General features: G+C 41.7%; 2 protein-coding genes across 2 annotated transcripts in view; both read left to right on the top strand.

Moving 5' to 3' along the window:
• The window catches only part of SELP (selectin P), a 29,948-nt gene extending 19,451 nt beyond the window's left edge, over nt 1–10,497 (top strand). The window contains 6 exon segments of the mRNA XM_060078653.1: nt 3,606–3,791; nt 4,893–5,102; nt 6,161–6,346; nt 7,193–7,312; nt 9,141–9,171; nt 10,443–10,497. Of these exon segments, the coding sequence (XP_059934636.1) occupies nt 3,606–3,791; nt 4,893–5,102; nt 6,161–6,346; nt 7,193–7,312; nt 9,141–9,171; nt 10,443–10,497 (788 nt within the window).
• A 4,170-nt stretch (nt 10,498–14,667) lies between these two features.
• The window catches only part of F5 (coagulation factor V), an 85,709-nt gene continuing 84,147 nt past the window's right edge, over nt 14,668–16,229 (top strand). The window contains exon 1 of the mRNA XM_060078663.1: nt 14,668–14,825. Within this exon, the coding sequence (XP_059934646.1) occupies nt 14,668–14,825 (158 nt within the window). The remainder of the gene's footprint in view (nt 14,826–16,229) is intronic.

Consider the following 16,229-nt stretch of genomic DNA (forward strand, 5'->3'; position numbering starts at 1 on the left):
CACTCGTTTGTTTATTCCATGGGCATTTATCATAAGCTCTGTTTTTCCACATTCTGTTTTAAAGCTAAAGAATAAAAAATCCCTAAGAAATATCTCACTAAAGTTTAAATCATATATGCAATCAACATGGTTATTAAATCTGTAATCTCTGAAGCCCTCATTCCCCTCACTCCTTTCCACCTCCTTTTCTCCACACGAGGTGGCATTTGCCCACCACCCTTCAGGCCTAGCCCTACCCAGTGTCTAGAACCAAACTTGACCAGGGGCAGCAGCTTTAGTCAACTATGGGCTTTGGAATTGTCAACCCTGTGTGCACCTGATCATTAGCTCTGGCTTTTGTACCTGTGTTTCTACCTCATTCTCTAAATTTATTCTCTAGATTTAGGCAGATAGTTCCTCTTCTTTTCCCATATGTCTGAGTCCATGAATTTTTAACCCTTCAGCACTGAACCTTGATTTTTCACATAGTGTTTTTCAGAGTCCCGGGCTATATCAAAGAGGCTTGAGGGCCACCAAGTAAGGAGGGGTGGTGTGGCAGGTGCAATGCTGAGTCGCCTGCTTCACAGCACAATGTGAGGTTCCATTTTTTGAGTAGGTCCACAGATATTTCCCTTTTAGTTAGAACGCCAGTTTCCTGGTCTCTCTAGGACCTGAGCTCTGCCTGTATTTTCCAGTCTCCTCCCAGCCTTTGCCCCACCCCAGGACCTGAATTCCTTTCCCTGAACCTAAGCAGTGCTGAATTGCTTATATCCGGTTTCTGTGTCCCCCATGTCACCACCTGTTGAGCCACTATCCTGACACAGATGACTGTTTTCCCAATCACTTTGTCATTGGCCCTCTGGAGACCATGTTTGGCTGCTGGACCCAACTCGTAATGACTAACCTCACCTTGATGGGGAGGGATGGGTCCTGGTTTCAAATCCCAGTCCTAGCTCTGCCCTTCTGCCACATCCTTGCTCATCCAAGTTCTAAAATATAGCAAACTGGTGCCCTCTAAGCTCTGGCCTGGCTCGCTCACATCTGTTTTATCTCTCCACTCCCCCAGCATTCCTCTGACTCCATGAAGATTCCTAGCCTTTATTTTAAAAATTTGAGTTTAGAACAGCCAACTCAATTAAATTTATTATTTATAATATATCTTCTTTCCAAAAAATTCTTGACAAAACTGTATCCAACTCAAGTAAAAAGAGATAATACAAAGAAACAGAGAATTAACTAAATATGTCATAAGATAATAATAGAGTGCCGGTGATGCCAATAATTCATGAAGTCACAGGCAATCATGTACAGCTACTTCATGGATTACAGAAAAATATCAATGAAGACCTTTCCAGTAGGCAGCACTGCCTTTAAGTCCACAAATATAGAGCATTAAGTATGGTGATAAAAGCAACCCTTATCCATTTTCTATTCTTCTTGTAATGACTCAGGTTTTGGTAAAGTTTTAGAGTAGGCTCAAGAATATGACTACTCTTTAAAGTCACCCACAGAGGTCATTCCTTAGTAAAAATCTCTTCCTCTACATCTGCACTAGGCCCCTTCACTCCAACAACTTCCTTGACAACTCCACAAATTTAATTCAGCCCGTGTTTGCTGAGCGCCCACCACTTGCCCGTTCTGGTTAGGCTTCCATGAACCTCACCAAAGCTGCCCCTCAGACAGGAAAACATGCTTCCTTACACAAGTTCGTCCTTAGATTCAACAAGGTTCATGTTTACAGAAGAAGGATTAGAGACTTTCCTAGCTACAAAAGGCCATATCTATAACCTTGTCAGAAAAAGACTGACAAGACTGAGACCAAAGCAATATCCTCCAAGTAGATTTAATGCTGTAGTAATTCTCTTTGTATACGAGGGGTCACTTAAATCAATTTTTTAAAATAGTAACTCCTCTTGTTTCTTTTCACACCATGTAAAAATACTTGTTAGAATGTGTCCAAATTAAATTGTGCTAACTTATTTGTTCACTTGACAAATATTTTTGGACCCCCTACTTTGTGCCAGGCACTGTTGCCTGGGATACAGTGTTGAAAAGAGCTGACAAGGTCCCTGCTCTCATGCAATTGACATTATGTATTTTCTTGGGTTTAAATATAAAACTCTTGGAGATATTGAAAAAGTTATTTTAGTGAAAATGTTGATAAATGATTTAATGTCTATGACTTACACCAATAGATATGTTTAATAAATGTTTGATAAATGGAATTGATCTGCCAGGCATGGATTTATTAATTACTCAAAAATTTGAGAGTTCTAAACCAAAATTCAGTATGTTACTTTGGCTACTTGAATGGATTCACACAGTAAGGAGCCACAATCCTTCAGTGAATAGCCTGCCACCAAAAAGCACATGGGCCCATCAATATGTAAAAGCCAATACATCACTTTTCCATGAGGCATTACATAGGACTTCAAGAGATTTTTTTAAAAAAGCAAAATAGCTAAGCAAAATGAGCCTTATCTGATCAAGGCATTGCTTTCAGATAGTCTTGGATTTAAAGAAAGAATAGTCCCTCAGTTTGTCAATAATCCAATATTTGTTGATAAATAACAGTCTTATGTCAGAGACCTTCGTGGGGAGAAAGACATGATCCTAAGAGAAACAAGTAACTGCAATAACTTATCAAAACAGTTTTTGAGGGAAATAGTAAATTAAAAATTCATTTGCTCATCCATTTGGCATACTGTGGTTGAGCACCACCTCTTGACATCCTGCAGTGTGAATTGTGGGAGACACAAAGATTTATGGTTCTTGGGTTTTAGGAGCTTTCTATCCAGGAGAAGAGGGAAGAGATGACATGTGATATGACAGCATATGAGTTCAAAGAAAAAACTGATGCGCTCAGAGAAGAAGACTTCAGGTTGCAGTGATCAGCAGAGGCGTTAGAGAGGCTGTGTTCATTTGGATCCTAGAGGATGGGTGGGATTTTATTCAGTAAAAATTGAAAGAAATTTAGGGCAGTGCGAGCCAAGAACCAGAGGCAAGAACACACAAGGTCAGTTCAGGGACTTCCCAGGAACTAATCGAGCTTCACCAGGAGGTTTTGAGATTTCCTGTGCTATGAAACTGTGGTTTAAAAAAAAAAAAAAAAAAAAGCCTGGGGATCCAAATGGAAGAAACAGTCGTTTAGGACCCAAGATGATCATTGCAGGTTTAGACGTGTTGAATTTGTGGAGACAGCAGGATATCTAACTGGAAGTAGTCTCAGGCAGGAGGAAGGACAGAAGTGAAAACCTGGACTGCATTTATACAGATAGGACAGTGAGAGCTGGGGGGAGGCTATGAGGTCTCTAAAGCAGCAGGCGTAGAGAGAAGAGGATGAAGTTGTGAATTCTTGAGGATGACTGCCTAAATCCTTGACTTCTTTGTTGTTGTGACTTCTTCCTATACTCCTCTCGGCAAGCCCACCGTCCCTCCCCCTGCCCTTTGTACTTCATGACCTGCTGTGCTCATTGTGAAATGCCTGCTACCTAGCAAAACACCTGACACAGCGGGAGCTCAATAAGTAGTTAATATTTGCTGAAAATGTGAATGAATAAATTTGGTGCAAAACAGGGCTTCCAAATCAATTTGGAGATTGTGACATTCTTGATTTGATTCTCCAGCTATCAAGTGTCCAGAACTATCTGCCCCACAGCAGGGAAGCCTGGATTGTCCTGACACTCATGGAGTATTCACTGCTGGCTCCACCTGCTATTTCTCCTGTAACGAGGGCTTTAAGCTGGAGGGGTCCAACCATGTTGAATGCACAGCTTCTGGAAGATGGACAGCACCCCGACCGACCTGTGACGGTAAAACAGGATACACTTGCCGGGACAGCTCTTCTTCTGGAAATTTCCTCAACAAAAATAACAAACACTTACATACACTCTTAGTATGTGACAGGTACACATGACATTATTACTGTGAAAGCTCCACTTCTTGTCATGAAGTGGGTTATCTACTGGGGTCTAGGAAACACAGCCTGGATTAAAAAATGTATAAGGAGTGACAGGACTTTTTCACATTTGTGAATAAAAGATAACACCAATTCTTAAGCACAGATTTTCTTTTGTAATTGTGGCCTCTTTGTCTCAAAGAGCTTTGTTGAGTTGATTGAGTGGTTTCCATTGCTTCATCGCCAGGAGAGAACACTAGGGGTGTAGTCACCGGTCCAGTGTTCCAAATCAAGGAACTGAAACAGAGAGGGGTCAACTGCCATCTTTCTGCCACGTGGCAAGTTAGTGACAGCCAGTGGCAATATCCATGCCTCACATTTCATGCTGACCTTTGGCCAGAGGACAATACCACCTCCCAATAAAGCAGCACTGAGCAAGCAATTGGCCTCTGCATATTTCTCTTTCTACTGAACTCTTATATTTCTGCACCAATTACTCTGGTTTTGTTTTGTTTTGTTTTTAGTATCCACGCCCCCCCCCACACACACACCTCCAATTTCTTCTTCTGGCCAGGAGAATCATCTCTCCAAGGACAATTTTAGATCATTTTTCTCATCTGGTTTTCCATACCTGATTTTAATAGTTTTCCTTAACTTCCTTAAGGAGCTATTGCTAGAACCTCCCTGATTATGAAAGGAGTGGAAGGCAGTTATTCCACGTCAGTCTTTTTTTTTTTTTTTTTTTTTTTGCGGTACGCGGGCCTCTCACTGTTGTGGCCTCTCCTGTTGCGGAGCACAGGCTCTGGACGCGCAGGCTCAGCGGCCATGGCTCACGGGACCAGCCGTTCTGCAGCATGTGGGATCTTCCCAGACCGGGGCACGAACCCGTATCCCCTGCATCGGCAGGCGGACTCTCAACCACTGCCCCACCAGGGAAGCCCCCCATGTCAGTCTTAACTCTGTTGTGCTCCTTCTAATTGGGAGTTCTCTAAATTGAAACATTTTCTCACAACAGACATAGTATCAGCTCCTACTGTAGAGGTGCAATGCCCATCTCTCGTCACTCCAAAGCAAGGAACAATGTCCTGTCAGCATCATCTGGGAAACTTTGGTTTGAATACCACTTGCCACTTTGGATGCAAAGCTGGATTCACACTCATGGGAGATAGTGCTCTCCGATGCAGACCTTCTGGACAATGGACAGCAGTAGCTCCAGCATGCAGAGGTAATGTGAAAAGGAACAGGCAGTTCTGATGCAATCTTCCAGCAAGCTAGTCACTGTACATGCCTGTCGAAATCCCATCCAACCCCAATGACCACGTGACCACTTCAAGTGTCAGCTCCTCCATGAAATCCACACCAATCCCAATTAGAAGCAATGTGCAACAGGCATACCAACTTTTCCCTTTCCTTATGTCACAAGGTAATGCCCTGGTACTCAAAGACCTAAAGGAGGAAACATTTGTAAATGTCCAAAACGTGTTAGAACAATACACACGCTAAACATGAAACCAGCTATATGAATTGTGAAATATAAGTTACAATTCTGTTAATGATGTGGCAGTGTAAATATTCCGTATTTTCATAATTGGAAGCTAAATAAAAAGATAAGTCGTGACTGATACCTCTTGAAGACCTATCGCCCTGTGCACGAAGCACTGTGTCTCCTTCATCACTGTATTCCCTAGGAAGCACAGCACAGTGCTTTGCAAATGTCACTGTTGCTCAATAACATTTGTCTGAGTTAAATTCAGTTTCCTGAGTTGAGTTAAATTTGAGTTATATTTAGTTTTCTATCCACAAATTTAGGAGAATAGCCTGAAATTCCCTGACAAATAGTTTAATGAGTATGGAAGTCCCTGCCTCTTTCCAACGTCCAGAGGCCAGCTATGCTGAACACTTGTTATTTTAAGAAATATGTGCTGACATGCCAGCTTATTGCCAATGGTAGTAATAATGACATTTAGGACAACAGTGTTTTTGAGAAGCAAAATTTTGTAAATAGTATTTTGGTAGGTAAGATCGACCAATCCACTGGCAGGTATTTATTGAATTGCCACTATGTGCCCCTTCTAGTTCTTTGGCTATCATTCTTTGAGTGGATATCTTAGGACATGTGATGTTGGAAGGGCTAGTGGGAATGTCAAAAGTAGCTCATTTCCTTTCTGATCTTTTGTATTCTACCTCATCTAATGGCAACGCTAGCCAGGTTTCAAATGAATCCATAATTTCTTTTATGTTCATTCTATATGTTTGTTTTTCCTGCATTCTTTTTTTCTGCAGCTGTCAAATGCTCCAAGCTACACGTTACTGAGCCAATAGTGATGAACTGCTCCAACCCTTGGGGAAATTTCAGCTATGGATCAACCTGCAGCTTCCATTGCCCAGAGGGTCGTTTACTTAGTGGCTCAGCGAGAACAGTGTGCCAAGAGAATGGCCAGTGGTCAGCTATCATGCCAGCGTGCCAAGGTTTATTTCTCATATGGGTTAGGAAGTCGCTTTGATATGGAAAATAATGAAATCAGTGTTTCTCCTCTGAGTATTTCTGACAGTGGTTGCTTTCCATCACTGGGTTTCTCCTGCATTAATAATTGTTTCACAATGAATCAGACAGCGTCTCTGTACCTCATGCAGAGCAGTGGGAATCAAATTCAGTGACTGTGTAAACAATCACCACTCCTTTTTCAAAGCTCCAGTTTGTGAAATGAATACTCTCATTTCTTTATAATCTGTGTGTAGTACATCTTGAAGTTTCAAAATGTTTTAAACTGAAGGTTATTTAATGCAGAATCCTAATTTATTATCTCAGAAGATCTTTGTTTAACATATACCTCCAAAAATATAATATATCTTCCTTAATTAAGCTCCATCTGTTTGTAAGGTTTATTTCATCCCCCTCCCTTTTTTTCATTTCTTTTCTCTAGCAGTTTGTTGTAACTACTTTTCATCACATAAAAATCTTCAATTGCCCCCCCCCAATTACCCACAGTTTACTTTGTTTATCCAAACTTCCATTTATTGTGTCTACCATTTAATCATCTAATTCCTTTTATTAAGTCCTTACCCTGACTCCTTTGGAAATTATGTTTGATATTTAAGCATTAGGAAGAAAATCAAGCCCTGCGGGCATCCCATTCTGTTGCAGTGGTTTATGACTTCCAGATCTTTTTGTGCTGGGTCGTTAGCACTGCCAGGACCTTTGATGACTTACTTAATCTCATATTTTAGAGTTCTTGGGGACCTCCTGGGGGACTGATAGTCTTCTGCACAATACCCTTCCTATGTCTTGCATGTGTGCATGTGTTTATTTTGCAGCGAGGCCATTGACTATCCAGGAAGCCTTGACTTACTTTGGTGGAGCAGTCGCTTCTACAACAGGTTTAGTGACGGGTGGGCTACTCCTGGCTCTGCTAAGAAAGCATTGCAGACAAAAAGGTAAATAGGAAAGAATATTCTCCTTATTTTCTTCTTTCATGTGATTTGGGGCAGGGCAGTGAAACAACAACCTCAGTAGTTCATGTCTGAAAACACTGGCATTAAAAGAAAACAAGGGGCTTCCCTGATGACACAGAATCCGCAGTTAAGTATCCGCCTGCCAGTGCAGGGGGCACAGGTTCGAGTCCTGGTCCGGGAAGATCCCCATGCCATGGAGCAACTAAGCCCACGCACCACAACTACTGAGCATGTGCTCTAGAGCCCGCATGCCACAACTACTGAGCCCATATGCCACAACTACTGAAGCCTGTGTTCTGCAACAAGAGAAGCCAATAATAAGCCAATCCTCTTCTAATAAGCTAATGGGTCTCCTCATCTTTCCTCATGGAAAGTAAGTGGGGGTATCAGAGGGGTCAGGGATGCTCAAATCCAGGAACAGAAAGTGGCTATGTTAAAAGTACCTGCCAGCATTCTCATGGAATTGAGATTTCCACACCTATTTTTTTTTAACATCTTTACTGGAGTATAACTGCTTTACAATGGTGTGTTAGTTTCTGCTTTATAAGAAAGTGAATCCGTTATACGTATACATATATCCCCATATCTCTTCCCTCTTATGTCTCCCTCCCTATTTTTAACTGCTCAGAGGAAGAACCCCTTGTTTCCTATTCTCATGCTCTCTCCCCTCACAAAGCCACCATCGCATTAGGCTGGTTTTCTAATGTTCCTTCATATACTCTTCTGTGAGGGAGTAAATAGGACAATAGACAAACAATAACACTACTTAAAGACCAAAAAGCTACAACCAGTCCCTCCAAGCAACATCTGTGTCTGGTTAACCAAATCCAGAAGGCAGAGGTGAGAGCTCCTAAGACCTGAATCCTTATCTCCATTACCATGTAGGAATCACCGTATTCCTGCATTTTCCACAAGTTCTTTCTTTAGTTTTGAGACATTTCCAGGGAACCCTCTGAACCGTGGAGAGGGACCAGCAGCCACCCATCCTCCAATCTCTTTATAATAAATAAATTCATTTGTGGAGATGGGGAATTTTCCCTTGACCTGTCCCAATTTGATTTTAAACTTTCTAGGATTCTATGGTCAAATACTAGGAAAATGCTGCATACTGTGTCCCTCCCCTGCAAATTCAAAGTGCACATTCATTATTACACTGAAGGCTCAGTCATGCCCTGTAATAAGTATACTTGTTCATCTTCATGTCACTTAATATTTTCTAAATGTATTTAGGCATGAGATGCTTTTCCTTTTTTATCTACCCATGGGATGATTGACAGACCTGCTGCCATGTTTAAAGTTTCCACTATCAGAGTCCATTGTTTGAATTAAGACAGGAGGCCCCCAATCACATATGTGATCAGGGGAGAAAAACATTCACTGTTATGTTGGTTTGGATTTGTTTACTCGCTTAGCTTGCCCAAATCACGACTGAGGGAGTGTGACAAAGGATGCAGAGATAGAGGGCCTCCAGTGCCAAAGAAATGAGTTTCGAGAGCCAATGGTCTCAACAACAACCAAGAGTAGTGAAGAAGATGAAGGCAGGGACCAGAGGCAGGAGGAGAGGTTGTTACTAAAAGGGAAGAGGAGAAAGATGAGCGGACTCTGGAGTTACATATCGTTGAACGTTTAATTTAGCCTAAAACAGGTCCCACCTCTTAGGGAGGGATATTCCCTACACGTGTCTCATAATGAGCCCATCTGGAAATCGGTCTGCTGACTCTCCCCAATAATCCTTATCACTGATGACCTTTCTCCCTCATCACATTTTTTACTCTTAAACCAATCTTCTGTGTCTTCTTGCTTATTTCAGATGAAGGAAAAAGCCCCTTGAACCCTCAAAGGTAAGATGGAAATGTTTTATGATTACGTTTTTCTAGTTTGACTTTTTAATCCACTGTAGTATGTCAGAATGATTATACAGATGACCCCTTTATGAAACAAATCTTTGGCAATGTCCCCTTGACTAGTTCTGAAAATATACAGATAATAGGTCCTAGTAATACATAATGTTTTTTGTCTTGTTTTGTTTTTTACGGTACGTGGGCCTCTCACTGTTGCGGCCTCTGCCATTGCGGAGCACAGGCTCCGGACGTGCAGGCTCAGTGGCCATGGCTCACGGGCCCAGCCGCTCCGCGGCATGTGGGATCTTCCCGGACCAGGGCATGAACCCGCGTCCCCTGCGTTGGCAGGCAGACTCTCAACCACTGTGCCACCAGGGAAGCCCTACATAATGTTTTTAAAAATCAATAGGTGCCCTAATGATAATATAAAGGAGCAATACAAGGGAAAGTGACTTGGAAATAAAATGCTAGAGCTGAAGCACTACACTAGCAGAGGCTATGGTGTCATCAGAGGCTTGTACCTTCATTCAAATAGAATCACTGTGAAGGCAACAGCATAAAGGTCAACTGAGAGGAATATTCTGTTAGTGATTCAAACAGTATCAGAACTGTTGCCAACACCAACCTGATTTTTTAAAATGATGAACAACTCTGGTTAAGAGTTGGAAAATCTGTTATTATCTTCCCTTAATTCACATGGCAATTACATTTTAAAAGATGCACAAAAAATTTAATATTTATATGTAAAGCAGTTAAGTTGCAGGCTCAGAGATTTTTCACCTCCATGAACGTTGAGTAGCTATTCTAAAGTTATGTGGAGTGTGTAAGACAATTCTTTTGCACCCCAGGCATATTAGGACATCCAGCACCCATGGCCCCTGCTTAAATGTCAATAGTAAGTCTTGATCATTATGAAAATCAAAAAATGCCTATAGGGAGCAGTACTACCATTCTTTGAAAACTATTGCCACGTGATCAAGTATCAAGGCTGGAATTTTATAATTCACCAAGAAGAAGCTGCAGCAGGGGCATAGCAAGTATTCAGTACCTAAAGCATCAACAATAACATGGGTATAAAGTGCAATACAAATTACCCAGAGCTGTTAAGTGGGATCTTGAAAATCTCTTTGGTTTTATTCTTCTTTCCCACTAAAAGCAGAGAATTCCAGGGGTGGGATGGTAATCCATGGTCTCTGGAGGAACTATGTGCAGGACTGGGGTCAAGGACAAAGCATAATATCACAGGTCATCTTTGTGTTTCTCTTATTTAGCCACCTAGGAACATACGGAGTTTTTACAAATGCTGCATTTGACCCAAGCCCTTAAGGTAAGTTATCTGTGAAAGTATTTTTGAAGAAAATAGAACAGTAGGAGAAAAAGGAAGAATATAAAGCTTGACTTTTCTTTATACAATCATGAGTCACATGTTAACCATGTATTAAATGTTCAAACCATGCAGGAAATTGTGTTGGCAGTTGGGGACGGGTATAGCAGTAGAGTGACAATAGAAAGTGAGTTCATAAGAAGATTTCCTTTTCCTCCAGGATAGAAATGTTCTAATTAGACATAACTTATGTCAGGATGTATGACATTCAATTACTGGCTGTTAGGTAGTACTGATACTGCAGCTTTGCTTGATCACCAGAAGTCACGAGTGCTAGAAAAATTTTACAGACTTTATGGAGCCAATTCCCTATGCGACCTTCTAGGAAAACAAAAGTAATATGATAACTTCTCTCTCCCAAAAAGCTCAGTGAAGGGTTGAGTTTCCTAAGAGAAGTAGCCTAGATGGCAGAATATCTGGAATCTAGAAAAAGATTATACTAAGCCTTAGGAGGTACATATGATGAGAGCTTTCTTTTATCTTTTTCGGGAAAATGTAATTATTTTAATTTTTTTGTCTCATTTTCAGAGACTCGTCCTTCTCTTGGTCACCTCACTCAACGTCCACAGGATCCTATTTTTGAACATCAGCCTTCCCGACAGACTTGACTATAACTGTAGCTTATCTGCCGCAGTTTTCTGTAAATACTTGTGAATAAAGGGCGTGGAATTTCCTTTAGATTAGCTCTGGACCAGAGCAGAAGGACTGTACCACAAACCCCAACTCTCCACCCACCACCCCTTCCTGCTCCAGTTCCTCTTCCTCCAACACAAGCCTCAGAAGCTGGGACTGAATGTTTCTGCCGTGGTCTGTGGCCTTTGCCCCCAGCTGTCACTTGAGATACTAATTAACTAGAGCCTGGAGCATCTGACTCACCAGAAGACCAGACTGCAGAAAAATAAGAATGCCTCTCTATTTTTGGATTGGAGGAAATCATCCTCTACATTGCTGGAAGGCAGGAGGCATCTCTGACTTGAGGGAATTTCTGTAGGATTTCCTGGGTCTTCACTGCTTGCTGTTTGTGAAGGCTTTTAGACCTCTGCTGTGAGGCTTCAAGAGAAGCCTCTGGATGGCACCAGAGGCTGCAGAAGACTAAAAATCAAGACAGGAAGGTACATGTCACTGTAGACCTCCCTCTACCGGTCATTCTCCCCCAGAGGACCCAAAGACCAATACTCAAATGTCTAATTAAAAGGATTCCCCCAAATGCCATGTTCTATTATTTGACACTTTGTTGAATAAGATCTGTGTCCTTCACTTTGCATACATGAATGTAATGCACAATCACAGTAGTCCCATTACAAGCTCAACCCGTCAGTGAGCAAATATGTATCTTACCACCACCATAAACACACAAGAAAATCAGAGAAGCAGAAAAGTGCCTTCATCACCTGAGTGTGTTTTACACGTTCTTTAATTCACATGCTTAATAAATAGGTTATTGAAAGTTACACAGTAGTTGTCTGAAACTGATACAAAATATATAGAGCCAAACAATATAATTGTCCTCTCTGTGAAATGTGAGGCAATGAACATGCCACACAGACTAGGTAAACATGCAAATAAAAATGCAAATAAAACACGCAAATAAAAATGGTGAAAGTGTAACTAAAGGTTACAAGATTTTGCAAGAATTTTGGTAGTAACCTTGGGATTTAGGGACACATTGCTTTTAAAAAGTTTCACTCAGGGGGCTTCCCTGGTGGCGCAGTGGTTGAGAGTCCGCCTGCCGACGCAGGGGACACGGGTTCGTGCCCTGGTCCGGGAAGATCCCACATGCCGCGGAGCTGCTGGGCCCGTGAACCATGGCCGCTGAGCCTGCGCGTCCGGAGCCTGTGCTCCACAACGGGAGAGGCCACAACAGTAGAGGCCCGCGTACCGCAAAAAAAAAAAAAAAAAGTTTCACTCATATACTGTACATAGCATCTCTGACTGCTTACTTTATGCCAGTCACTAGGCTCTGTGTTATAGGATGATGATTATCACCCTGTCTCCTGAGTCAGAATCTGCCTTTTGTAAAATCGTCCCAGGGAATTCTGATGGTTTATCAGCTTTGCGAACCACTGATATAGATACAGAAGGATAAGGCATTCACCGTTCCTGTTCTCGAATAGCTTATAATCTAGTTGGGGACCCAATAGACACCAATACAAAGTGATAGAGAGTAATCAACATCAGTATGTTATTTGAAGAGTGTGGTAGGAATTCATAAAATGGAAAAGTCAATTTGGCCCAGAATCAAGGAGATAGAACTCTGATTGGACTTTAGAGAGTGGACAGTCTGAGTTGATCAAATAATATCAGTCAAGAAGCAAAGACAGAGACCATATGTTGAGGAGACTAAAGACATCATAGAGATCTCATGTGAGGTGCTAAATTACAATTTATTGAATCTGTTGAGACAAATCATAGAAGCTTGGAGGCATGTAGATTCAGGGGACCTGGGATAAGTCATAAGGATGCTTCAGACAAGATAATTTTCAGATTCTCTATAAATAGCAAAATCATATCTTAAGGCCACGTGAAACAGCCAGATCCTCCGAGATACATAAAGGGCCCTGGAGGCAGGAAAAATATAATCATAGTAATCAACACATGCTGTGTGCTTTCCAACTGCTAGGAATTATATACTTCACAGTGTTCTTTTATCCTCCCAACCACCCTATCAGAAAAAACTATTATTATCATCCCTGTTTTGCAGGTGTCAAAATTGAGATCCAGAGAGGTTGTGTAACTTATCCAAGAGAACACAGCTAGTAAAGTGGGATTGAAATCTGGTCTGATTCTCTCAGTGAAGCTCTTTAAGCCCTCTCCTCTGTCACTGCCTTAGGTGGCCACAGGCCCTTATCAAGACAGAACTGTGCAACAGAGAAAGACAGATATCATATATTGCTTATATGTGGAATCTAAAAAAATGATACAAATGACCTTACTTACAAAACAAAAATAGACTCACAGACATAGAAAACAAACTTGTGGTTACCAAAGGGGAAAGGGGGGAGCAATAAGTTAGGAGTTTGGGATTAAACTATACACACTACTATATATAAAATAGGTAAACAACAAGGACCTATTGTATAGCACAGGGAACTCTACTCAATCTTTTTTTTTTTTTTTTTTTTTTCCTTTTTTTTGCGGTATGCGGGCCTCTCACTGTTGTGGCCTCCCCCGTCGCGGAGCACAGGCTCCGGACGCGCAGGCTCCGGACGCGCAGGCTCAGCGGCCATGGCTCACGGGCCCAGCCGCTCCGCGGCATATGGGATCCTCCCAGACCGGGGCACGAACCCGTATCCCCTGCATCGGCAGGCGGACTCTCAACCACTTGCGCCACCAGGGAGGCCCTACTCAATCTTTTATAATAACCTATAGTGGAAAATAATCTAAAAATTATATGTTTATATATTATATATATATATATATATGAATCACTTTGCTGTATAACTGAAACTAACACAACACTGAATCAACTATATCTCAATATACATATATATTTTTTAAAAGACAGAACTGTGCATGGGTAGAAGTCAGTAAAGTGGGCCAGGCCAGCAGGCCTCATTCACGTGACCATCCCCTTGCTTCCTCACCACCTGCAAATACAATATTTCTGTGCCAGTAACAGGGCATAGGGCCCTCTTCCTCACATCAGAAGGAGAGCAGTGTGGTAAAGGGATTTGGGTCCCACTGCCCTGGGAATTGCAGAGCGCCTGGTAAGTGTGAACTCTGCCCCAGGCACTGTTTATGGTGGCGGGCTCTGATGAGGGGCTACTGAGCAGATGGAAGCTGGGAGGACAGTGTTGCCCCGTCTCACGAATCCCTGAGCACTGCCCTGCCTGCTAGAGCCGCTGATTGCTGCCCTTTCTCCACCGGTAGTAAAACAGTCACCAACCTGGTTGCTCTCCCTAATACCTGGAGCAGTGACCTAGTCAACCCCAGCCTGGAAAGGCCCCAGGAGGTGGGGACAGCGCGGGCTGCAGCTGCCGCGACGCCTGGGGGAGCTGAAGAGGAGGAGGACACTGCCACCCGCAGCCTCGCGGCGCTCACTGCAGTCCCGGCAGCGGCCAAGCCCGGCCGAGCCGGGCGCAATCGGCTGAGGCAGAGGCAGGAAAGGAACCATGTTCCCAGCTTGCCCTTGCCTCTGGGTCCTCGTGGTCCTGGGCTCCAGCTGGGCAGGCTGGGGGAGCCTAGGGGCTGAAGCAGCGCGGCTAAGGCAGTTCTACGTGGCTGCTCAGAGCATCAGCTGGAACTATCGCCCCGAGTCCACAAACCTTAGGTAAGGCAGGCATGGCGACCGGTGGGCTTCTTTAGGGAGGACAATCTATTTCTTTTAGAAAGCATTCCCTTTGCAATTCCATTACTTTTTTAAATTTTTTTTTAAACTTCACGTAGGTAAATACAATTAATAGTAGAGTATAATGAATAAAATAAGCTTGGTGGATGCTCATTTTGCCTCCAATAATACAAGTTTATCATTCTGAGGATATAGAAAATATTGTTTGACTGGCTAGATGCTATTTCAAGTTTGCTGTTAATACAGTTTTGTTAGTATGATTCATTGTTGATTTAATATATTGATTGATTCAAAAGCACCAGGTACCTACCTCTTCACTCCTGTTCCAGATTTTTAGTAGTCTAGTATATTATTAAACTTCTAGTTACATATTATTTATTCCATGTCCACATAACTTCATCTTCTAAAACTAAAGGTGTACACTGTGTACTTTATTATAAGCAGGTTATTCGATAACAACTGCCATAATTTTGTTGTTTTCTTATAAATGACTTTCAAAACATCCTCAGTTCATAAAAATGCAACATTGTTGTTTTTTACCTTTTTTCTGCTTCGTGTGACTTCATTTTTCTCTCATTCTTAATCACTCCCTGGGATATGGTCTACTCTGGCTATTTTGATAGAGTCACTATTAAAAGGCATATGTGACTTAGAGGGGGGTTAAATAATAAAACTGTATTTGAGTTGCAAATTATTTTTCCTAATTGGAAGGTTAAAAATAAGACTTCATAGAAATTAAACAAATCATAGGTTCTACTCAATATTTCCAGTTAGTTATGTTTTTATTTCTTTTAATGGTAAACCTCTTAGTGTGACTTTTTTTTTTAACTTAACATCACAGTTTAAGCGATTGTGAAAGATGTTCCTCTTTTACAGTTTCGAAACCAAAGCAATCTGCCAAGAAAATATTGTAATGTTTTAAGCCTTTTAGTGTATAACTTTACCCTTTCAAAACCTTTTCTTTGTAATTGGGTTATTTTGGAGGACATTGCATCTTGGTCTTGTAATAATAATAAGTCCCTCTTTTTTTATATATAAAAAAAGAGGGACTTCTTATTTAAATATTGTACATTTAAATACATTTAAAGTATTGTATTTCAAGGTGATAACCTAGGTCACACCCACACCCTTAGAGAACTGCTGCTAACTAAAACCCCAAAGGAAGTAGCAGTCTTTCCAACATTAATTGTCCTGCTCTTGGGTAGAACATTCACTTGGTTGCTGGCTTTCCTGTGTCACACTGTGCTTATGCTTTGGAGTTTGTTCTTTCTTCTGTAATTAACAAGAATAACAAGCAGAATTTTGGAGGCAGAATCACATAGGGCAAAACCCTGATTCATATGGTGAATTCACATAGGAAGCCATGATTGGTCATCTTATCCTCTC

The sequence above is a fragment of the Mesoplodon densirostris genome, chromosome 2 (assembly GCF_025265405.1).
Source record: "Mesoplodon densirostris isolate mMesDen1 chromosome 2, mMesDen1 primary haplotype, whole genome shotgun sequence".
Lineage (NCBI taxonomy): Eukaryota > Metazoa > Chordata > Mammalia > Artiodactyla > Ziphiidae > Mesoplodon > Mesoplodon densirostris.